Source organism: Mytilus californianus, unplaced genomic scaffold (assembly GCF_021869535.1).
Source record: "Mytilus californianus isolate M0D057914Y unplaced genomic scaffold, xbMytCali1.0.p SCAF_11, whole genome shotgun sequence".
NCBI classification, from domain to species: Eukaryota; Metazoa; Mollusca; class Bivalvia; order Mytilida; family Mytilidae; genus Mytilus; species Mytilus californianus.
In genome coordinates this window covers 48,147,930-48,173,923 of record NW_026262593.1, presented here as the reverse complement: position 1 = coordinate 48,173,923, position 25,994 = coordinate 48,147,930, and the positions used below count along the sequence as shown (strand labels likewise).

At 31.9% G+C, this 25,994-nt stretch overlaps 1 protein-coding gene across 3 annotated transcripts in view; it reads right to left on the bottom strand.

Moving 5' to 3' along the window:
* Positions 1–25,994, bottom strand: part of LOC127720223 (caspase-2-like) — a 66,065-nt gene that overhangs the window by 5,413 nt on the left and 34,658 nt on the right. The window contains exons 1-8 of one of the 3 annotated variants that reach the window (XM_052226703.1): positions 20,992–21,176; positions 17,714–18,356; positions 16,275–16,325; positions 15,005–15,261; positions 14,073–14,249; positions 12,649–12,868; positions 9,710–9,820; positions 4,714–4,823 (exon numbers count right to left, since the gene is read on the bottom strand). In XM_052226703.1, coding sequence (XP_052082663.1) covers positions 4,714–4,823; positions 9,710–9,820; positions 12,649–12,868; positions 14,073–14,249; positions 15,005–15,261; positions 16,275–16,325; positions 17,714–18,356; positions 20,992–21,126 — 1,704 coding nt within the window. In that variant the 5' untranslated portion in view covers positions 21,127–21,176. Of the gene's footprint in view, positions 1–4,713; positions 4,824–7,541; positions 7,604–9,709; positions 9,821–12,648; positions 12,869–14,072; positions 14,250–15,004; positions 15,262–16,274; positions 16,326–17,713; positions 18,357–20,991; positions 21,177–25,994 lie in introns of those variants that run through there. The other 2 variants (XM_052226705.1, XM_052226704.1) reach the window with 2 other exon arrangements.

Here is a 25,994-nt window from a genome sequence, read left to right as displayed (position 1 = left end):
AAGAAGATATAAGAAATATTACTGTTGGAGTCTACCAACTTAAACTTGCTCCAAGTTATACAAGAGAACACCTAGATGACGATGGTAATTATGAAGTTTTTACATGTGACCATGAAGAAAATCTTTTGTGTGCTAAAATTCAATCAAGACATCAAAATGCTATCGTGTATGGGTTAAATATGATGACATTAGTGTCGTGGGTTGGTATTGCCAGTGCAAAGCCGGAAGTCGTGTTGTAGGAACCTGCTCTCATGTTACGGCCTTAATTTGGTATCTTGGTATTGGAAAGTACACGGATAGAATTTTTGAAAATTGTCGTGATTGGAGCAAATATCTTCTTGATGCTCGTAACCTGCCAGATCCAGTTACTGTTGACGAAAGTGACAACGAGGAAGCAAATGATGAAGAGTGAATGACGTGAAAATTCATTATTTGTTTTTTAATTTGAAAGAAATGACAAAACGTTTAATTCCTTTTTGAACCATACATTTTACAGTGTATATCATTTGATATGTCTGGAAATGTTTTTACCAACTGCTTCCTCCGACATTGTACAGAATTGTAAGAATAGTTGTTAATTTGCTTGGTTCCTTTTTATCTAAAATCGTACTTCTACAAAATTATGTCTGTCATCAGGAAATGTGTCTTATGTAAAAGTGTACTCTCCGGTTTTATGTATTAGTGTATATGAAAAAAAAACAATCCGCCCGTGTTCTTTAAAACTTACAGAAAGATAGTTCAATGCACGGGTTAAAATAACTAAATCCATTTCTTTTATATTTCAAACCGTAGGAAATCATTAGATAGTCGCTGTACGTAGTAGCTCATTTTTTTATATGGGTTATTAGATATATGACCCAATGTGTATTTTATGTATAATACATCACATTTCTACTATTTTAATCACCTCATCCATTCGTATGACCGTGCGTTTGTCAAACAAATATTTTCCAAATATTTCTTTTCTCAAAACTAATATACAATGTCAGAATGTCATCATATTTTGTCAGCGACCAACCCTATCAAGTTGTAGTTTGTGTGTTTTTTTCTCTCGAATCTCTCAGACAATAACTTCATGTTTTCTTGTATGTTGAGTTACTAGTTCAACATATTTCTTCATATACATGTTTTTCATATGACTATTTGCAAGTAATTGTAAGATTTAACAAATAGGTACATAAATCATATGTTCATGATAAAGCATAATGACAGTTTTTTTTTTACTTTATAGCTTGTGACTTGAGTAATCAAAGTATATCCATTCCTTCAGGCTTGCTCACGGAATATTGCGGATTGCAGAAAATATAGAATAATTTGTCACATAATGCAGAATTAATAAATATTCTTTGATAAAAAATACTGTATGCATATGCCTAGACGAGTATTGTGAATTCTTTTTTTTTTCCTAAATAAGGAAAAATGAGATTTCTCCTATTTAACCTTATGAAATAACTGGTGGTTTTGTTAATTTCAACGTTTTCGAGAAAAAAAACAAGGTTATGACACCAAGGTTTACTTATGTTTATATTGAAAATCGAAAATTTATTGATCCAGAGGTTTTAAAGAAGTTTAAGAAAAATATATCGTCCAACATTTAAACACCCAAGCTATCTGAAAGCACTTATCTATGATTTGATTATTTTTTTATGTAGGTTTCTGTTGCCATAGCAACGGTAACTGTGTTCTTATAAGTAAAATGAATTGTAAACAAATATTATGAAATAGCATTTGTACACTGTATGAGTTGAAAAATAACATTTCCCTAATCAACTGAATGTTAAAACAGTATGTGCTACATTGATATTTCAAAACGGCTACAAATAAAAATATTCCATGAAAAAAGAGGATTTTTTTATTTATCTGTCATTAGTTTTGAAAGTTTCTTACGCGAAAACGGCTTGAGATATGGACAAAATCTTTTCTGTTCTATGAAGTGGATAGTTTAGGCATGATTTTCAGAAAAAATGAATTTGTTCTAAGATGGGGCCGATTTTTGCCCTTATTGCCCCTACTCCTTTGGTTGAGGCAAACTTAAGTTAGAGAACAGAAACGAAAAATTCAGCAATTTTTCCATTTGTAAAGGGACATAACTCTAGAACAGTAAAAGTGACACCACCAAAATTCAAACTTGATAAGTATATTGTGTAATAAGCATTGTGTATAAGTTTCATATCATTTGGTTGAGGCTAACTTAAGTTAGAGAACGGAAAAGGAAAATTCAGCAATTTTTCCATTTGTAAAGGTGCATAACTCTAGAACAGTAAAAGTGACACCACCAAAATTCAAACTTGATCTGTATTTTGTGGTTATAAGCATTGTGTAGAAGTTTCATAACATTTGGTTGAGGCTAACTATAGTTAGAGAACGGAAACCAACTTTGGGATGTACGTACATAAGTACATACAGACGGATAAGGGTAATGCCCCTCCCCTACGGCGGAGGCATAAAAATATACGCTTGTATACACTGCATTGAGGTGAGAGTTTTTTTTGAGGCCTCACTGTGACTTTGAGATGAAGAACAGCAATAAAAAAGCTGTTCCTTGGTTTTTGGTGTGTTTTTTTGTGTGCATGTACTGAATTTGTGTCATGGATGGATACTCCACATCCTTTGTTTTTCTTTTGCATGCATACTTCGGCAAAAAAATGAAGTAAAATATCCACAAGAATACAATTTTCCCTCAATCCACAAAAATATAAATGAATCCACAGTATAAACACAGCAAAATGTACATTGGCATTAAATGTGAATATTTACATATTGATAATCTATTTTTGAAAATCGTTAGAACTTAAATGGACTATAACAAGAGGCTCTCAAGAGCCTGAATCACTCACCTGTAATTTTTTGCTTAAATCTTTCATCAATGATTATTTTTGCTTTTCAATATATATCAATGAGTGGCTTAAAAATGCCATTTAAATGTTCTTTGTATCTGTCATATTTTCTTCAAAAGCAAAAAAAATGCATTTTACCCTATGTTCCATTTAGCCATAGTGGCTATGTTTCTTGACGTACAAGGAAATAAAATAAAAAATTTATACTAGATACTCTGAAACTCATTCAGCCCAAGTTTGGCTGAATTGATTCAGCAGTTTCAAAGGAGAAGATTTTTTAAAGTAAGCAAACTAGATGAACAAATTGTGGAAAATTGTCTTTAAAGGACAATAACTCCTTAAGGGGTCAATTGACAATTTTGGTCATAACACTTATTTGTAGATCTTACTTTGCTGAACATTTTTACTGTTTACAGTTTATCTTTATCTATAATAATATTCAAGATAAATAACCGAAAACTACAAAATTTCCTTAAAATCATCAATTCAGGGGCAATAACCTAAAAATCAGATACACGATTTGGCTGATAATTTCAGGGCAGGTAGACCTTGACCTAATGAATACTTTAACTTCTTGTCTGATTTGCACTAAATGCTTTAGTTTTTGAGATATAAGTCAAAAACTGCATTTTACCCTATGTTCTATTTTTAGCCATGGTGACATGTTTTCTGAGGAAACAGAAAATAAAACACAAAGTTTATTCTAGATAACCTAAGAATCATTCAGCTTAAGTTTGGTTTAATTTGGTTCAGTAGTTTCAGAGGATAAGATTTTTTAGTTAGAAAACATGATAAACAAATTGTGTAAAATTGTCCTTAAAGGGCCATAACTCCTGAAGGGGTCAATTGACAATTTTGGTCATTAAACTTATTTGTAGATCTTACTTTTCTGAACATTTTTGCTGTTTACAGTTTATCTTTATCTATAATAATATTCAAGATAACCAAAAACTGAAAAATTTCCTTAAAATTACCAATTTAGTGGCAGCAACCCAACAATGGGTTGTTAGATTCATCTGAAAATTTCAGGGCTGATAAAACTTGACCTAATGAACATTTTTACCAGTATCAGATTTGCTCTAAATGCTTTACTTTTTGAGATATAAGCCAAAAACTGCATTTTACCCGTATGTTCTTTTTTTAGACGAAACACAAAACAAAACACAAACTTTAATCAAGATACCCTAAGGATCATTCAGTTTAAGTTTGGTTGGAATTGGTTCAGTAGTTTCAGAGGTGAAGATGTTTGAAATAGTTTACACCGGACGGATGACGACGATGGACAACGACGACAGATGCCAAGTGATGGCAAAATCTCACATTTCCTTTGGAAAGGTCAGCTAAAAAGCCTGACTTGAGAGAGGCTTTGTCTGCAATCTGACAACATTACCCTTTATTGGTTGTTTTCAGAGTGACAAGTATATCTAATGGAGCAAGGAGAAAGATCACATTTTAATCAAATTGCTTTGTGTGGTAACTAGTATTTATATTTTTACCAATTAATCAGATTGGGTAGTTTTTACAAACTGCAATTTGGTGAAAGGAAAGAAAAGACTGCAAAAGTTACAGTGACTGAATTCTCAATACTTCTTCATAGTTTTTACCAACCACCTTTGTGATGCTGTAGCACACTTGATTGGATCCCTGACTAAGTATAATCTAAGACTTTAAAGTTGGTAATGTTAGGTGGTTTATTACCACAGAGTTTAAAGGTTTTATTACAACAGAGTTTAAAGGTTTTATTACCACAGAGTTTAAAGGTTTTATTACCACAGAGTTTAAAGGTTTTATTACCACAGAGTTTAAAGGTTTTATTACCACATTTAAAGAATTTAAAATTTGTATTTGCTGCTTGTCAACTGCTTATTATACATACTCTATTTAACATTGTGCAGACATCTTCTGTTCTGGCAAACTTCATAAATACTTGAACAAGAGCTTCAATATACCAGCTACCTCGTTCTCTGTTTCTCCAGGCATAATATCCTACAATTATTTATACAAGTGTTAAAGCATGTAAAGTGTTTCTCTAGGCATAATACCCTACAATCATTTATACAAGTGTTAAAGCATGTAAAGTGTTTCTCTAGGCATAATACCCTACAATCATTTATACAAGTGTTAAAGCATGTAAAGTGTTTCTCTAGGCATAATACCCTACAATTATTTATACAAGTGTTAAAGCATGTAAAGTGTTTCTCTAGGCATAATACCCTACAATTATTTATACAAGTGTTAAAGCATGTAAAGTGTTTCTCTAGGCATAATACCCTACAATCATTTATACAAGTGTTAAAGCATGTAAAGTGTTTCTCTAGGCATAATACCCTACAATTATATATACAAGTGTTAAAGCATGTAAAGTGTTTCTCTAGGCATAATACCCTACAATCATTTATACAAGTGTTAAAGCATGTAAAGTGTTTCTCCAGGCATAATACCCTACAACCATTTATACAAGTGTTAAAGCATGTAAAGTGTTTCTCTAGGCATAATACCCTACAATTATATATACAAGTGTTAAAGCATGTAAAGTGTTTCTCTAGGCATAATACCCTACAATCATTTATACAAGTGTTAAAGCATGTAAAGTGTTTCTCCAGGCATAATACCCTACAACTATTTATACAAGTGTTAAAGCATGTAAAGTGTTTCTCTAGGCATAATACCCTACAACTATTTATACAAGTGTTAAAGCATTTAAAGTGTTTCTCTAGGCATAATACCCTACAATTATTTATACAAGTGTTAAAGCATGTAAAGTGTTTCTCTAGGCATAATACCCTACAATCATTTATACAAGTGTTAAAGCATGTAAAGTGTTTCTCTAGGCATAATACCCTACAATCATTTATACAAGTGTTAAAGCATGTAAAGTGTTTCTCTAGGCATAATACCCTACAATCATTTATACAAGTGTAAGAGCATGTAAAGTGTTTCTCTAGGCATAATACCCTACAATCATTTATACAAGTGTTAAAGCATGTAAAGTGTTTCTCTAGGCATAATACCCTACAATTATTTATACAAGTGTTAAAGCATGTAAAGTGTTTCTCTAGGCATAATACCCTACAATCATTTATACAAGTGTTAAAGCATGTAAAGTGTTTCTCTAGGCATAATACCCTACAATCATTTATACAAGTGTTAAAGCATGTAAAGTGTTTCTCTAGGCATAATACCCTACAATTATTTATACAAGTGTTAAAGCATGTAAAGTGTTTCTCTAGGCATAATACCCTACAATCATTTATACAAGTGTTAAAGCATGTAAAGTGTTTCTCTAGGCATAATACCCTACAATCATTTATACAAGTGTTAAAGCATGTAAAGTGTTTCTCTAGGCATAATACCCTACAATTATTTATACAAGTGTTAAAGCATGTAAAGTGTTTCGCTAGGCATAATACCCTACAATTATTTATACAAGTGTTAAAGCATGTAAAGTGTTTCTCTATGCATAATACCCTACAATCATTTATACAAGTGTTAAAGCATGTAAAGTGTTTCTCTAGGCATAATACCCTACAATCATTTATACAAGTGTTAAAGCATGTAAAGTGTTTCTCTAGGCATAATACCCTACAATCATTTATACAAGTGTTAAAGCATGTAAAGTGTTTCTCTAGGCATAATACCCTACAATCATTTATACAAGTGTTAAAGCATGTAAAGTGTTTCTCCAGGCATAAAACCCTACAATCATTTATACAAGTGTTAAAGCATGTAAAGTGTTTCTCCAGGCATAATACCCTACAATCATTTATACAAGTGTTAGAGCATGTAAAGTGTTTCTCTAGGCATAATACCCTACAATCATTTATACAAGTGTTAAAGCATGTAAAGTGTTTCTCTAGGCATAATACCCTACAATCATTTATACAAGTGTTAAAGCATGTAAAGTGTTTCTCCAGGCATAATACCCTACAATCATTTATACAAGTGTTAAAGCATGTAAAGTGTTTCTCTAGGCATAATATATACAAGTGTTAAAGCATGTAAAGTGTTTCTCTAGGCATAATACCCTACAATCATTTATACAAGTGTTAAAGCATGTAAAGTGTTTCTCTAGGCATAATACCCTACAATCATTTATACAAGTGTTAAAGCATGTAAAGTGTTTCTCCAGGCATAATACCCTACAATCATTTATACAAGTGTTAAAGCATGTAAAGTGTTTCTCTAGGCATAATACCCTACAATCATTTATACAAGTGTTAAAGCATGTAAAGTGTTTCTCTAGGCATAATACCCTACAATCATTTATACAAGTGTTAAAGCATGTAAAGTGTTTCTCTAGGCATAATACCCTACAACTATTTATACAAGTGTTAAAGCATGTAAAGTGTTTCTCTAGGCATAATACCCTACAACTATTTATACAAGTGTTAAAGCATGTAAAGTGTTTCTCCAGGCATAATACCCTACAATCATTTATACAAGTGTTAAAGCATGTAAAGTGTTTCTCCAGGCATAATACCCTACAATCATTTATACAAGTGTTAAAGCATGTAAAGTGTTTCTCTAGGCATAATACCCTACAATCATTTATACAAGTGTTAAAGCATGTAAAGTGTTTCTCTAGGCATAATACCCTACAATTATTTATACAAGTGTTAAAGCATGTAAAGTGTTTCTCTAGGCATAATACCCTACAATCATTTATACAAGTGTTAAAGCATGTAAAGTGTTTCTCTAGGCATAATACCCTACAATCATTTATACAAGTGTTAAAGCATGTAAAGTGTTTCTCCAGGCATAATACCCTACAATCATTTATACAAGTGTTAAAGCATGTAAAGTGTTTCTCCAGGCATAATACCCTACAATCATTTATACAAGTGTTAGAGCATGTAAAGTGTTTCTCTAGGCATAATACCCTACAATCATTTATACAAGTGTTAAAGCATGTAAAGTGTTTCTCTAGGCATAATACCCTACAATCATTTATACAAGTGTTAAAGCATGTAAAGTGTTTCTCCAGGCATAATACCCTACAATCATTTATACAAGTGTTAAAGCATGTAAAGTGTTTCTCTAGGCATAATATATACAAGTGTTAAAGCATGTAAAGTGTTTCTCTAGGCATAATACCCTACAATCATTTATACAAGTGTTAAAGCATGTAAAGTGTTTCTCTAGGCATAATACCCTACAATCATTTATACAAGTGTTAAAGCATGTAAAGTGTTTCTCCAGGCATAATACCCTACAATCATTTATACAAGTGTTAAAGCATGTAAAGTGTTTCTCTAGGCATAATACCCTACAATCATTTATACAAGTGTTAAAGCATGTAAAGTGTTTCTCTAGGCATAATACCCTACAATCATTTATACAAGTGTTAAAGCATGTAAAGTGTTTCTCTAGGCATAATACCCTACAACTATTTATACAAGTGTTAAAGCATGTAAAGTGTTTCTCTAGGCATAATACCCTACAACTATTTATACAAGTGTTAAAGCATGTAAAGTGTTTCTCCAGGCATAATACCCTACAATCATTTATACAAGTGTTAAAGCATGTAAAGTGTTTCTCCAGGCATAATACCCTACAATCATTTATACAAGTGTTAAAGCATGTAAAGTGTTTCTCTAGGCATAATACCCTACAATCATTTATACAAGTGTTAAAGCATGTAAAGTGTTTCTCTAGGCATAATACCCTACAATTATTTATACAAGTGTTAAAGCATGTAAAGTGTTTCTCTAGGCATAATACCCTACAATCATTTATACAAGTGTTAAAGCATGTAAAGTGTTTCTCTAGGCATAATACCCTACAATCATTTATACAAGTGTTAAAGCATGTAAAGTGTTTCTCTAGGCATAATACCCTACAATTATTTATACAAGTGTTAAAGCATGTAAAGTGTTTCTCTAGGCATAATACCCTACAATCATTTATACAAGTGTTAAAGCATGTAAAGTGTTTCTCTAGGCATAATACCCTACAATCATTTATACAAGTGTTAAAGCATGTAAAGTGTTTCTCTAGGCATAATACCCTACAACCATTTATACAAGTGTTAAAGCATGTACAGTGTTTCTCTAGGCATAATACCCTACAATCATTTATACAAGTGTTAAAGCATGTAAAGTGTTTCTCTAGGCATAATACCCTACAATTATTTATACAAGTGTTAAAGCATGTAAAGTGTTTCTCTAGGCATAATACCCTACAATTATTTATACAAGTGTTAAAGCATGTAAAGTGTTTCTCTAGGCATAATACCCTACAATTATTTATACAAGTGTTAAAGCATGTAAAGTGTTTCTCTAGGCATAATACCCTACAATTATTTATACAAGTGTTAAAGCATGTAAAGTGTTTCTCTAGGCATAATACCCTACAATTATTTATACAAGTGTTAAAGCATGTAAAGTGTTTCTCTAGGCATAATACCCTACAATCATATTTACAAGTATTTTAAGCATATCAAGCATACAGGATTGACTGGAGAAGTATTTAATTGTCCCACTTCCAACATGTTCATTTCTTATCATTGTGGTACTTTGACTACTTATCTTGTGTCTGCTGAATCCAAGTGTAGAATCCACATGAAGTGTAAGGCTTAACATAAAATAACAAGTTAAACTGTAAGCTATGACTCACTAATGATACCCTTTATCAAGTGTTCACAAACAAGAAGTTGATAGAGTGATAAATGTGAAAATTCATCACATTGGATACCATGCTATAATGAAGCTTGATTGCAAATTTCAGAAAGCTTAGATTTGTAGTTCCTGACAAAAAAATTACCAAACTGTTATGAAACATATGGATGAAGCATGGAAGATGTAAACCAGTGTACCTACCTCTCCTCCTTTAGAGCCTGGGTATTATGAGTTATGTATTTGTTAAGTGATTACCTGTTTGTGTAGGAAAACATACAAGCATATCTGACATTGTTGGAAGTTGATAAGGCTTACATGGGGCTCCATCATGTTCATCACCATACATTACACCACTGTCTAGTGCTCCTGAAATTTATACATTTTTAAATATATATATTTTGAAAAATCGAACATGTACACCGGAAATAATCTGAGGCCTAATTAAGATTGGAGTCGAGTGCACCTGTCCCGTGCCGGATTTGAATTCACAACCTCAGTGTTGACTGGCAAGTGATACAGTAGTTCCACTACTTAGACCACTCGGCCACCGAGGCCCCAAAAATCCAATTTGACAAAAGCCTTCAAAATAGTTGGTTTACGGAATGGTTATTGAATCAAATCAAATCAAATCAAAGAGCTATTTTGATCAACTAAATATCAAGATAACACATATTATCTATGAAAGCTTTTAAACAAAACATCTTAAAGGAGTGGGTAACGGGCCAAAACTAATCAACAGATGCAAACAAAATGCCCATTTCATAAATGAATAATCATGACTAAACATCATACTAAACTAAAGGAACTATTTGACAGTAGAATAATTGAAGAGCACTATTAATAGCTCTTTGGCTGGCGGCAATTTCAGTTAAATAAATAAAGCATTAAATGCAAAAGCACCACAGGGGTTGTGTTGAAGAATAACCATTTAGTACACAGCAACATGAATTGGGACAGTAAAAACAGTGGAAAAATCTAAAACAAAAATCATTTGGGAATTAACATCTAAATCAATGCCCTGTTGATTTGTAAGAGTGTAATGGGAACCCTCCATGAGCTTTGTAGGGGTTTTGTTACATGAAGACCGCATGGACTATGGAATATTGCACTTAAATACCAGGTTTTTTATAAGCAGATGTCCAGGTGTTAATTATTTCATAGGAAAAAGTCCAGGTGGCAATTATCTAATAACGAAATGTCCAGGTGGCAATTATTTAATAAGGAAAAGTCAACGTGGCAATTATTTAATAAGGAAAAGTCCATGCAACATTTTTTTAAATAGGAAAAGTGCAAGTGGCAATTATCAAATAAGGTAAAGTCCAGGTGTTAATTATTTCATAAGGAAAAGTCCAGGTGGCAATTATCTAATAAGGAAATGTCCAGGTGACAATTATTTAATAAGGAAATTTCCAGATGACATTTTTTTAATAAGGAAAAGTCCAGGTGGCAATCATTTAATAAGGAAATGTCCAGGTGTTAATTATTTCATTAGGAAAAGTCCAGGTGGCAATTATTTAATAAGGGAATGTCCAGGTGACATTTTTTTTAATAAGGATATGTCCAGGTGTTAACTATTTAATAAGGAAAAGTCCAGGTGGCAATTATTTTATAAGGAAAAGTCCAGGTGATGATTTCTTAATTAGGAAAAGTCTAGGTGAAAATTTTTAATAAGGAAAAATCCATTAGACAATTTTTTTTATAAAATAAACTGTTAACACAGAGATATGTCTTGCCTATTTGTTATTTTTATAATGCAAATGTTGAAATTAAAATAGCAATACTTTATTAATATGTAAGTTATGCAAATATTCAAAGTCAATGAACCATGACTGAAGGTACAGGGCTAAACAATTTCCATGGAAATGAGATGTGCCAATACTAATACAACTGTTTACCAAATACCACTGAAATCTCATAAGTCGTTCCCTTTAAACAAACACAAACATTAACTTGTAAACTATGTAAAAGTTTCAAAGTCAATTAACCATAATGAGGGTGTGGGATTATATAATCTCCAAGGAAATGAAACTTGCAAATCCAAATATCATTGACTTAACATTAGTGGTTCATCTTAAACTGACCTAATCACAAACTAATACATGTAAACGAAGCAAAAGTTTCAAAGTCAATAGACCATTACTGAGGGGGCAGGGCCAAATAATCTCCATGGAAATGAGATGTGCCAATGCTAATACAACTGCATACCAAATATCATTTATTTACCACTAGTGGTTCACCATAAACTAGACCTAATCACAAACTAATACATTGTTGACGACATCGCTGTCGCAGGAAACAGCATACCTATGTCTCGCTTTTTGACTCCGTCAAGATGAGACAAAAATGTCCATTGACTATATATTGTAAAGCAAATGTCTACTGGTAGATGATAATTTTATTTTATAAGCAAAAGGTCAGGTGACCATATTTCTATAGCAAAGTCAAACCTTCTGATGATGTTCTACAGAATCTTGTAAAATCATCTGCCAATAATATACAAACATCAGAAACTCACTCCATCTTTCGTTGAGACTGTGTGACAGAAAAATCACATATACAAGTTGATCCATAATCAAATACTAAGGATTCATTATAATTGGTGGCATACTAACTTTTGTGGATTTTGTAAGAATAAATTAACCACAAATTTAAATTCCAACCAAGTAAAATTTTCTATAGGTTTGTCAGCAGACTTTGGCTTATCCAAGAAAGTAAATATCCAGGAAAATACCATTTTTCCTTAATCCATGAAAATTGGTACCCATATTGCATAAAAAATATAAAATCCTCAGTAACCAACTATCAAACTGGTAAATAAAGTTAAGTGCTTATTCTGTGTTGATTTTTTTTTTGGGTACTTTATCATGTCTATTTCACTGAACACATTTACATTCCTATCCCAAGTCAAGAGTGATGGCAGTAGTTGTCTATAGAAAAATCTTAATTTTTTTAATCGTTTGGAGATATTGTTGATGATGACAAATCCTTGATTCATTTATAACTTTCTAGACGCAGGGCATTTTAGAGCTTGACTTATTATATAGATATTTGTCTTTGTTGAAAACTGTTTGCTATAGTTACTTTTGTTGTTGTTTTTTTTCGTCTTTTGGTTCCCATTGACATATAATCAACATTTACAGTACTTTTTATCCTTTTCTTTTTTTCGTTATATTTTAAACAAATTAAAGGCTTACCTCCCCTACAAGCTTGTATTATAAATATCTTTGGCTTTCCCCTCAGATTAATACAATGACCATTATCAAAAAGAGACATAATGCTGTTCAGAAATATCTTTCTTCCATCTGTACCAAATATGTAACCTTCCTCTCCATGACTCAGTATACATACTACGCAGGCATCTGCATGCTTATGGTCTGGTAATTCGCTAAACTCTTGCAATTTTATGGCTATTTCCTGTGAAGATATAAAAACTAATAAATTTATAGAATATTAAAACATATCAGGAGTCAGTGTCAATTGTTTTTTAAATAACTAGTTGCAGTTATAATACATGTATATATTTATACAGCCATGTTTTGAAGATGAACTAATTTCTGTTACATTTGACAAATTTTCTGAAATGTTCAATCTTTTGATTCCAATTTGATCATGACCAATAACAGAGGTTTTCTTCAATAAAAACAAGGATTTCCCCATGTGGACTAATGCTTTCCTTTTTTGAAATTACTAATCATTTTCTGTAAGGCACTGTTTTCATTTGTACCACTCAATGATCAGAGTCTGAAACTGTTTATTTAAAGTATGCAATTCATTTATTTGTAGACCTTGAAATATAGATAAAAGAAATTGAAATTTCATTAGTTAATGTTGAACAATATTGGAGGACACATAGGGGTAAGATATTAGTGTATTGCTACATCAATGGTGTCTGAGAAATCTACTTAAGCAAAGAACTGAACTAACTCTGAAAATAAAATTATTAAATCAATGTGATCAACATTAATATCACTGTACAATATATGTTAGGGCTATTCCAGTAAAATGTATGTGGGAGGGTAGGAAGGGAAGTTTAATTACTGAATGTGGGTCATTGGTCTTTTTTCAGTATGTGTCTATTACCATTATGCAAAATTATCTAACAAATGGTTCTTGGTTGTAGGGATATTTTGAAAGTCCCTTCCTACCCTCCCATATACATTTTAATGGAATAGCCCTTAACAAGAAGCTGGCAAATGAGAGAAAACTGGGTTTTTTACATTAATTTTTGTCAATGTTTAAGCAAATAAGAGCTATAACTCCTAAACGGCAAAATTGAAAATGGTCAAAAAATATCTTAACCTCCATTTTGTCATGACAAACAACATATTCAAAATTTGAAAAGGATGGGATCAAGCATTCTAAAGCTATTGCATTAGTGTTTTGTGCACGGTTGATTGTCTTTTTTCTTTGATTTATGCTTTTTGATTTCCTCCTTGGGATCCTCTATTCCCTTTTTCAAAGGCATCTTTAAAAAATCTCAATACATACTACCATCTTAAAAAGAATTTGAAATTGATTCCAGCAAACATGTTGTGCCATAAAAAATTGTCAATACTAGCATAAAAAATAATATATTTTTTGAAGTTAGGAACAGGAGGATAATAAGGAAACCACATACCTTTGCTGTTAAACCATCTGAATCATTATATATTGTAACATCAAAGTGAAGCTGAGAAAAAAGATGATAGAGATTATCTCTATCTATGTTTGTGCCTCTCCTAGGTGGCTTTCCTTCTACTTCGTTAACATTTACTATTAAGGCTTTACCTCTTGGTATTCTAATCATTGAATAGGACTACAAAGATAAAAGAGTGATATATAATAGTGAAGTATACAAATAATTGAGAGCTATATGGCAGTTTATGGTTCAGACAGTCATCTTCCAAAAAGTGTATGAAGGTAAGTGAATTAATTTATTGACATGTAATTACATCACATAGAGGCAACATCAAACAACCTTGGTATTGTTTATTTTTTTGTGTTGTTTCTAGGTGTCTGGTTGCTGCTGTTTATTCCATTCACAACTTGCCTAGACTTTGGGTTATCAAAAGATAAAAATAAAAAGTTTGGTTGTTAATTGTTGAGAGTGAATCTTAAGTTGTCTTTATAAGGTTGTATTTGTTATTTGATTTTTTAGTTTCAATTCACATTCTATCAACCTACCAGCCAGCAAGAAAGAAAAAAATTACAAAAAAATAAAAACATACCCATATATAATAAACTAAATATGCATAATTTGATGCCTAATTTAACATAAGTTATTTCTTGTTAAAAAATTACACACCGATATTTTATACTTTTAATTTGAACTTTTCATTGATTTAGGACATATAATATGTGTCTAAATTTAAAATCTCTCATTAAAAAAAATGTTACACTTCCTGAAATATCTTTTAGTGTTTTTTTGCACACCATCAAAAGCATACCGGTTACTAGCAAATGACTAACAAAACAAAGAAAAACACAACTTTGTCTGTAACCCAAATTGTTTGGCTGCTGTCTTGTTGTCTTTTATTCGAGAGCACCTTTTTTCATTATTTAATTTATCACCTTTTTGTAATGTTCTATGTAAAACTGTCTTGTACTGGACTCTACTCGGACCATGACAGGTCCATCTGTAAGGTCCAATGAAGGGTCATCATGTTCACCTCCTGGGACCATCAATCGTTTCCCAGTCTCAAGTTCAGGGTCTATTATTTCTTTAGACTGGGTACTGACCAATACTATTGGTGGTGTTCGTTTTGGCTTTAGGTCTTCATATACTGGAATAGTGATGATCTCATCCTCTGCTAGTCTTGGCCGTTTTGCTGAAATGAGGAATTTTAACATAAGCTGATTGGATCTGCATTATGTACTATAAACATAATATATTATGTAAACTTTCAAGGTTATTTCAACTCTTATTTTGCTTTTTGCCAATTAACTTTAGAACATGGAAATTAAAATGGCATAAATAACTTCACAAAACCAATATCACATATAAAATTCCAAATTCGATTCTTAAATCTTTTTCTAAGTTCTCTAAAAAAATCAAAGTGCTTGTGAGAACTTAGGGGGTAAAGACGCTTTCATTTTGAACTTAAAATTACAAATTACAAATTGCATTGTATTCATATTAAGGCAACTTTTTAGAATTGGATTATCTCCCTTTGTCCATAATTGTAGGTAGAACATGTAGCTTCTTAGGCCATGCACTTCTTTCTGCAACTAGTGTAATATCTAATAAGATGATTTTCTTGACACATATAGTAATTAACATTCACATATCTTTTAGAGCTGACTATATGGTATGGATTTCACTCATTGTTGAAGGCTATATGGTAACCTACAGTTGCTTACATCCTTATCATTTGGACTCTGGTGGATAGTTGTCTCATTGAAATAATAATTACTGTCTAAAGTAATCAATCTATTTGATTTTTATATGTTATCTGTTACAATCCATTTCTTCTTTAAAAGCTATTATATTTTCAAATACTGTCAATTACATGATGCACAATAATAACTGCATCTCTTCATTTTCATATTGATAGGATATTAAGACTGTTCACCTCATTGCACTTTCTTTTGTGTACTGACAGAGCAGGATAGAGAAGATGTATAAAGCTTGTACCCAAAGGAATTCAATTACACTTTGTGTGCAATCATTATTAACCTCCCCCCCCCAAAAAAAAACAATAAATGAATAATACAAAACATATGTGTTTCTTTCTGCAATAGAAGTAAAGCTACAGTAACAAGAAACAGAAATTTTTACCATTAACAACTTCCCAGAGATATGACACACAGCAAAATACTTTATTATACTCTCTATCCTTACCTGATTGTTCCATATTATCTGGATATTCTTTGCCATTCTTTGTCATGGCATCTAAAAGAAAAGAAAAATAATCTTTTAATCTGAACAAACATTACAATGTTTCTATAATGGTATTGCATACTTATACAACAGAAGTATTTTCTTTATAGGGGGCCTCGGTGGCCGAGTGGTCTAAGAAGTCGAACTACTGTATCACTAGCCAGTCAACACTGAGGTTGTGAGTTCTAATCCCGCACAGGGCAGGTGCACTTGACTCCAATCTTAATTCACTAGGATTGTTAGATTTCCTGCCGAAGGTCGGTGGTTTTCTCCGGGCACTCCAGCTTCCTCCACCAATAAAAACTGACCGCCACGAAATAGCACAATAGTGTTGAAAGTGGCGTTAAACACCAATCAATCAATCAATTTTCTTTATAAAAGAATCAGCATATTGTAAGGCCAGCACTCCTTGCACAAATGAGTGGGCTCATTATAATGGGCAAGGTATATACAATAACAACATGTCATTCTTTGAATTTTTAAATAGTGCAAGGCCATGTGAGTTAAATTAGTTGTAGTCTGTCACAGCAGATGAATAAATGGACTTGTTTTCAGTATAATCTCTGACTTTTAAATGGACCTAATACATTTTTTTGTATGTTGTTTATGTTTTTAAAGTTTGTAGACTCTCCTATTACATGTATATTTTCTATATGACGTGAAACACTTCTGCTTGATTTTGACAATAATATTTTTTTAAATTTTAAAATTTTACATTTTATTAAAAATTTCAAATGATAAATAATGCAAATGTACTAAAACCAGGATAGCAACTCCTTTAGGCAAAGCTGACCTTAAGATCATTAGGCCCATTTAAATTTGTTTTTTTGTTTTTTTAATTCCCCATCTTTTTGCCTTGATCATAACTGATGAAGGTTATTTCAGAAATATAAGCTGTGTGCACAGATTTAGACATTAATCTGTTGCTCTCTTTTTATGGATGCAGTAGAATGTGTCCCTGTGTTTGCGTTTTATGGTCTTGGCTTTTACAGTTATGGGATTTTTGTTTGAGAAAGAACTTTCCCTTTACTCTAGTGGACAGTTGCCTCATTGGCATTAATACCACATCTCTTTATTGTTAAAATGTTTAAAAATATTAATCAGCCATCTAACATAAAATTATGAGGGAACTTAATATAAATGTACAACATTAAAGCCCTTTAATTGTACCTGCACATTTTTGGAACCCTAAATATAAGAATTTTTCAGGTAAGCCTAGTGTTCTGTTTGTTACTACTGCAAACTTAAACATGGATATTTTCACGATTTCAATGCATAAACTTTGCGTGCAGTGGTTAACTTCATGCATGTAGGTCCACTAATGTGACCTAAATGCATTTACTGATAAAGCCTTTTACATCCATGACATCAATATTGTTTTAATACGAAATAATAATTACCAACGCTATCATTCCTGATTAAAATATGGCTGTTTCCAACAAACTTTCTGGGTGATGATTCCCATTGATGAGGAAGACTGTTGATTTTTTGGAATGCTTCATGAGAAATGTCTCGTGGTTTGACATTATTTAAACCAGTATAAAATGGATCGGATATGTAATGCTGAAATTTGTACCGAGCCTCGCCTTTCAGCTCTTCTTCAGAAAAATTTTGATTTGGGTCACGACTGTTTGAAGAATAATGTACAAATAACTGATGATGATTGTCTGGAGGATTAATTAATCTTGGCGGGGACGAATGTGGACGTGGCTGCACAGCAGACGTATAATTTGCACCAGATATTGCTAGATTCACATTCTCATGAGTATGAGATGTTGTTGTGGAAGGAACTGTCACATGGGAATGAATTCTCACAAAAGATGCAGACTCGACATGAGAAGGTTCCCCATTGACAAGTCTACTACATGAGTTTGTAGTTTCTGCTTCTGATTTTTCTTCTTCTTTCGGTTTTAAATATAAATCTACTACATGTTCTTGTAAATCTTCTTTTAAAGAGTCACAGAAAGCATCAAATGCATTTGGTCCTCTTGTTGGAAGAATGTTTAATAACTCTTCCGCCTGCTGGTCTGGACTTTTGTTATGCTAAAACAGAAAATAAGAAAATGATCACATAAGATTATCAGAAATAAGCTAACAATCACCAATATAAACCCTGAAACTGAGTTTCTTCAATTATGTAATAACATAATTTGTGAGACCAGAGTACCAGACTACATGAATGAATTTCATTTTTACAGGACATTTGGTCTGGTAAACAAACTAGCTTTACCAGACCAAACGAAAGTTTACCAGACCAATTTTTTTTTTACATCTAATTGTATATTATACGACAAAATACAACAAACTTATGACTTGTTGTGCCTTACTCCTCTCCAAAATGCACAAAAACAAAATCATGTGACAAGAGTGTATATTTTGATGAAAGTTGTGCACAATTACTTGAATGCATTTCAGTGATAAAGAAAAGTAATGTCACATTTTATTGGATTTTGACATGAAAATTATTTGTGAACTAAAAATAATTTAGAGTTTCTGTATAAGATATTTTCTGTTTCTTCTTTCTTTTTCATATATCTTTTGGTTTTCAATTCTAGTGTTTATATTTCATAGCTGTATTTTGTGGCCTTATCCATTCCTGCAATCTGATCCGGGATTGTCTATATTTCTGGTTGATCATGTTGGTGGCAGCCATTAATGTTTTTGTCAACCAGATTTACACATTACTTGTTGGCGATTTTCGGCATAAAGCTAGCGTTGAACAAATAAATTAAACATCGCTGTCATGAACAATAAAGATGAAAATGAATTTTGAGATCGTTTGGGAATTTTGCTCCCAAAATTGAGAAAAATTTAGGATTTTTAGAAAAATCCATGAAAAAAACAACACTGGACATTCGGATTTGTCCGTTGAATTTCGTGTAGTCTGTGAGACATGCCTCAATAAAGCTGTTAAAGATAAGAAGTACAATACAGTATGTTGAACATTTCTATTCTAGAAAAAAACTGTTCATAAAATTCATTTAATGTTGGGCTGCTGTCAATATATCATGCCATATAATCATGGGAGTAACAACATATCAAAATTTGAAAAGCATGAATTAAATGGTTCTGATTTAACATCCTGCCATACTTCCCCAAATCAACAACCTAGATTTACTATTGCTTGTCATCTTCCCTATTTAAAATGGAAATTAAGGGAGACAAATCCTATTTGTTATACTGTGGAATCATTTATTTTCGTGGGTACCAATTTTCATGGATTGAGGAAAACTTACACTTTCGTGGATATTTAATTTCGTGGTTTTGCCTAAGTCTGCAGCATACAAGCCAATGGAAAATTTGTCATTTGTTGTACATATCAATTTGTGGTTAACCTGTGCCCACGAAAACCACGAAAATTGGTATACAACGAAAAATAATGAATCCACAGTAAGTCTAGAGAACATTTAATTAACAAGTGGTTCAAAAAATCATTTTGGGAATTTTCTTCAACTGAAAAACTATTCAATTGTAAGATTCAATTCTTTAATTTCTCTGCTATTTTACCTTATTTTCTCTGTTTCTTGTTCTTATTTATAAATGCATTACCGTGTGTTCCTTTTGTACTTGTGGATCATATCTATTTTTATATGCTACACTATATAACATGTTCTTTTGTAACTTTTAAAATTTAAAAAAAATATGTGCTGTATCACATATAAAGACAAGTTTCAAGCCTTTTTCAACTGATTTGAACAGTTCATTCTTCTGTTGTGCTGTTATACCACTGACCAATGTTATTGGGGAGGGTGAGCACTTTCAAACATGTTTAACACCGCCACATTGTAAATGTGAGTTTTCCAAGCTGGGAGCCCGTAAATCACTAGTTGTCGATGGTCCCAGTCTATATTGGTTTTTCGATTATTGTTTTGTACATAAATGACGCTGTTGGTTTTCTCATTTGAATTGTTTTACATTTTGTGGTGGTATTGGGGCCTCTTATAGCTTACTTTACCTTATAGATTTGATCATTGTTGAAGGAAGTACAGTGACCTAAAGTTGCTTACAGCTTCATTTGAGCTCTGGTGGATAGTTGTCTCATTGGCAATCATACCATAACGGTATATCATGTATATCTTCGAATTTTATATTCTATGTTAGTCTCTATTTTTTTACATTGTAGAGATAAATTAAAGTATGACTATACCTGATGAGAAATCCCAAAAAGTCCAATAAAACCATTTCTATTAAGTTCTTTTGACAACTTTCATATAAATACTGTAATTGTTTATATTCTTCCTCATGTTGCTAGCCTACATCATGTACATGGAATCATTTAAAATTAATTTGACCTACATTTGTTACTACCAACCCTGACTTATCAAACTGCAACATGAAAAAGATGAAATAATCTATGTTGTTTTTCTTTCCCTTTGAATAAACAAATTCTACAACTGTCCTTCTAAATATATCTTTTGGCATGCAACACAAATATCTTTTTGTAACTAAAATAAATATACAGGATATTAAAAACTTGAAAACATGAACACAGCTATACAGACATGATGTGAAACACTGATTCAGGTGCAGATACTAGATTTGAAGTTAGGGGCTTGAATCTAACAAAAATGCAGAGCAGAGGGAAGCCAAAAATTTTGAAAATTTTCCATTGTTAAGGGGAGTGTAGTGTCACTGTGTGCCCCCTAAATTTGCCCCTGTGATAAATAAATGTCATTACCTGTATAGTTCTAACCATGCGCTGGTTAAATATTTTCCTTGCTATCAACTGTGTAAATAGACCATCAGACACATTGAGATTCTCTACCAATTCTACCCTCTTCCTGATCAATAATTCTTTGTGTTTAGGATCCATTTGGTTCTCTATCAGCAAAATCAAAACATTGTGTAGTAAGATGGAAGACTTGGAATCTGTATGTTAAATAAATAAATCAGATGTAAAATTAAAAAAATACATTTGCAAATATTAGAACTTATAAGTCAACTTTCCAAACCTCTAAAGTGACAGATTTGCAGTAGAATCTTTTTTCACAATTTTTTCTTTGATATTTAATTAACTCAAACAGTTTAATTATTTATATTTAAAAAAATATTATAAATGAACATATATATTCAAGCTAAGTTAATGAATTTAATGGTGGTGATATCTTTTTCCCATTAAAATCATAAAAATGGGGGCCTTATCTTCCTGTATGTTCTGTCAATGACAAATATTCTGATGAAAATTTCTAAATTTTTGAAAAATTATGGTGAGATTTTAACTGACACCGGAAGAATAAATACCTACATGAAGATTTACAAAATGTAAATTACTATAAGGCAAGGAATGTAAACATACACTATAATTATTTCATGCCTTCTGGCAAAAACATATGGCAGTAATTTTCAACTTGAGTAATGTTATTGTTAGAGTTTTTGCTCAATGTTGATGGCCTGGCCATGCTGGCTGTAACTTTGGAATGCAAAAGAATAAAATCACTTTTCATTTGCATTTATTATTAGGCTGACTGTTGAGATTTTGTGTCATGAATGAGTTCACCAACTCCTTTCTGTTCCATCAGGTAGTCACCAAAGGCAGGTACAATAACTTTTGAAAAATCTCATACACAGACTACATGTACCTGTAAATATGGCTCGATTTATTTCAAATCTGAATAAACTGCTTCGCTGGGCGCAGCTGGATACGCCCACAGAGGTCCAACCCTGAACAGTTGGGGCAAAAATGGACACAATATTCAAGCTTGATACAGGTCTGAATTTGGATTGTAATTAAATATTTGACATATTATAATATAGGTTTCTGAATAAATGTAGTCAAAGAACTTGAAATTGGTTATATGAATTGAATTTATATTCAATTAAAGATTTCTTGCTGTTGTGCAATACACTGTGCTGTTGCTCAATACTTAGTAAATCTGTTGTCAGACTATAAACAAATAAAGTTCAATTAATTCTCAATGTCTTAATAGAAATTTATGAAAATGTAAAGGGAGCTTACATCAATAGATATAAACAATTCACCAAAGTTTCATGAGAATTGCTGACAGCATTTTTGAGTTATTGTCTGAAAACTGGAAAATCCCACCTTTTTTAATGAATAAAACCCCATAACTCAGAAATGATAACTGAAAAATTTATAAAATTCTAAACGGAGCTTACATTAATAGATATAAACAATTCATCAAAGTTTCATAAGAACTGCTGAAGTTATTGTCGGAAAACTGGAAAATCCCCCCTTTTTAATGAATAAAACTCCATAACTCAGAAATGATAAATGAAAAATTTATAAAATTCTAAACGGAGCTTACATCAATAGATATAAACAATTCACCAAAGTTTCATAAGAACTGCTGAAAGCATTTTTGATTTTTTGTCCGAAAACTGGAAAATCCCCCTTTTTTTATGAATAAAACCCTGTAACTCTGAAAAGTAATATTTAAAATATATAAAAATCGAAAGGGAGCTCATGTCAATAGATATAAACAATTCACAACAATTTCTTGCAAGTTGGTGAAAGCATTCTTGAGTTATTGTGTGAAAACTGGAAAATCCCCCTTTTTTTAATGAATAAAACCCGCGAACTCCAAAACGTAAAATCTAAAATTTATAAAAATCTAAAGGGAGCTCATGTCAATAGATAAAAACAATTCACCACAATTTCTTGCAAGTTGGTGAAAGCGTTCTTGAGTTATTGTCCGAAAACTGGAAAATCCCCCTTTTTTTAATGAATAACACCCCATAACTCGGAAACATAAAATCTAAAATTTATAAAAAACGAAAGGGAGCTCATAAACAATTCACCAAAGTTTTATGCAAATTGGTAAAAGCGTTTTTGAGTTAATGCAGGATTCTCCCTAGTATTTTTCAATTACATTTGTCATCATGTTTGTACAATCATGCTGATCGATATGACTTGTTTAAAATTATATATCATTATGATCATTGTAAATGTATATCAAAGCCAAAGCTTTAAACTTTTCAAAAATGGATCTGTAACTATTTTTTATGGTTAGATATGATACATGAGTTTTGAAAATTTAAAAAAATTCTTAAAGGAAAATATGCTTTCTTTTCAGTGATCACCTGCTTTATATATTAAGGCTATATAAACAATAATTACACCTTATGTAAGAATCCTGGGTTTTGATTGGTTGATAGCCAGTGTATTTTTCACCAATTTACTTTTATCAAATGAATATCATTCATTTTTAAACACCGCCGGGGTATATGCAAAAAAGGATATGCCTTTTTTACCCTCTCTGCCGTGGTATTTGCCAAAAAATACTCTATCCGACTGGACGCTTGTAATGTCAGGATCATCAATGTGTTTTATGTCACGATCATCAATGTGTTTTGTACGTTAACATTCGGTTTAATTAAACAGATATAGCATGTTCTTGAGGGGTATTTGCAAAAAATACCAGTCTTGAGAATGAATTTCCCTCGCCTTACGGCTCGCGAAATTAAACATTCTCTCGACTGGTTTTTTTTCGCAAATACCCCTCCTTAACATGATATATCTGTTCAAAATTCAATTGTATATTGGATAAATGGATTTTCGACAACCATTTTTTACAAGAACCATGTTAAATTCAACTCTCTGGTTTGTAATACATATAAGCATGACCAAGAACCACATGACAGTCATGTGACCTGAAGATCTGAGGAAGATAAAATAGCTGTACTTCATGTAACCATCATAATTTTTCAAGTAGGGCATATTTTTCACATTAAAAATAGGCGGAACAGTCCAAGGACGTGACATTGAATCAAATCAAGATCAAGTAAATTTTGTGTTTACATCTTTAACCCTCTTGCTGCCGGAAGGACACATATGTCCACACTTGCTATTCTGGAGCGACACATGTGTCCATATAGTTAATCTATGCAAGCATTTGTTCATTACTGCATCTCATTCTCTTTCAAATAAAACACTGAAGTTTATATACTTAATTTTTTTCTTCAATGGGTCTCCTATGCATCAGGGTGTCAAGTTGGATATGTGATGTCACAGACATCCAGCTATCATATTTCCTGGCATATGAAATGTAACCACATTAAATTAGGGGCAGCATTAGCGTTAAAAGCGACTTTGAACATGTTTGACATTTATCATGTTGTAATGTTGTTGTCATTCCAAATATATAAAACAACATGTCCAGTGTTCTCAATAAGAGCCAGCAACCGGCAAAATCCACCGCCTATTGCATGTTTTGTGCCGGCTATTAATTTATTGACAAAAATATGACATACGCAAAAATCATATAGTCGGAATCTGTCGTACATCTTTTTTCTACTAACTGGTTCCGAGTCGTCCGCCAGGTGTAAATAATACAATAGAAAACGTAAACATGGTAAACCAGTTTTAAATCATTTGAGCGTTTGAAACAAAGCAATAAAATCTGTACAAATCGAAATTGATGTTGACACGGATATTTTAGACGGCTCATTGCAAACTCAAACATGAAGAGAACGATCAGTGATTACTTTAAGCATGAGCCGGATTTACAGTAAAGTAAATAAAATAAAGCTCGCTTAGTGTATCTTACATGGATTTAAACTTGTGTGCATTCATGTATTTTATTGTATAATCGCCGGAGTATAAAGTAAAATAAAACACAGTAAAATCCACATCTGACGAACTCTTAGTCACTTCGGAATGTGGTTAAATAGGCACCCAAGTATACTCAATTCGGTACCTAGTCAAATATACTTTGAATATATACTGTTTTTAGTATTTTAAGCAAAAAAATTAAAATATAGAAGGGGGATGGCCAGAATTACAATGAATTAATTATTGTATATAATCAAGTTCTTTTTGTTTCTTTGTGTATTTTCTTCAGTCAACTTTATGTGTATTCAAGGTATTGGATATTTATTATGCATGTTTTAACCAGTTGATCTGATGACAGGGACTCATAGTTTGCCCTTTTATTGGGAAATGGCTTCATTAGTTTTTATTTAAGTTTTTGAAGAAAAACATCAATAACTACAAATGTACCTGTATAGAGTTAAAACAACAAACATGTGTATTATCTAATTGATACAAGTTATTAAATAATTAATTGAAAGAGACAAACCAAATCAAAACATCAGTTATAGGAGTTTAAAAAAAAATTAAAACATTTTACTTCTTAATAACCATGATAACAAGATTATTTTTAACAATGTACTGAACAAAATAAAATCCAACCCCATTTTTTTCTAGATAATTAAAAAGCAGAAAACAGATGAAAATTATTATTTGGTGCTGAACTGACAAACATAATGCCAAAATGACTTTAAAATAGATGCTATTTAAATCAGATGCTAATTTGACTTTTTTTATAGGTGCCGATTTAACTTGTACCCTCTGACCAACAGAGGGGATTGAGTGTAACCTGATAAACTGTTGACACTACATAGTTCCTATTTCCTGGATTTAAAATGTATTATTTTTCTAGCCATATTTTGTCAGTTGCTTACTGCAGGTTGACAGTTTCCAAAGGCAACTCTGGTTTCCTCTAAATATAAATCCTACCAGTTTTTGAATGACTGAATAAAGCATTAATTACTGTTCTCAATGAATTCTATCTGAAACTATAATACTAGACACTAAGAAATAATATGAAGTGAAGACACAATTATGAAGGTCATTCCACATGTTCCAGAAATGTCTGTATGGGGAGGGGGAAGGCACATCAATAAAAAAAAAATGCATGGGAAGCTTCACATACATGTATT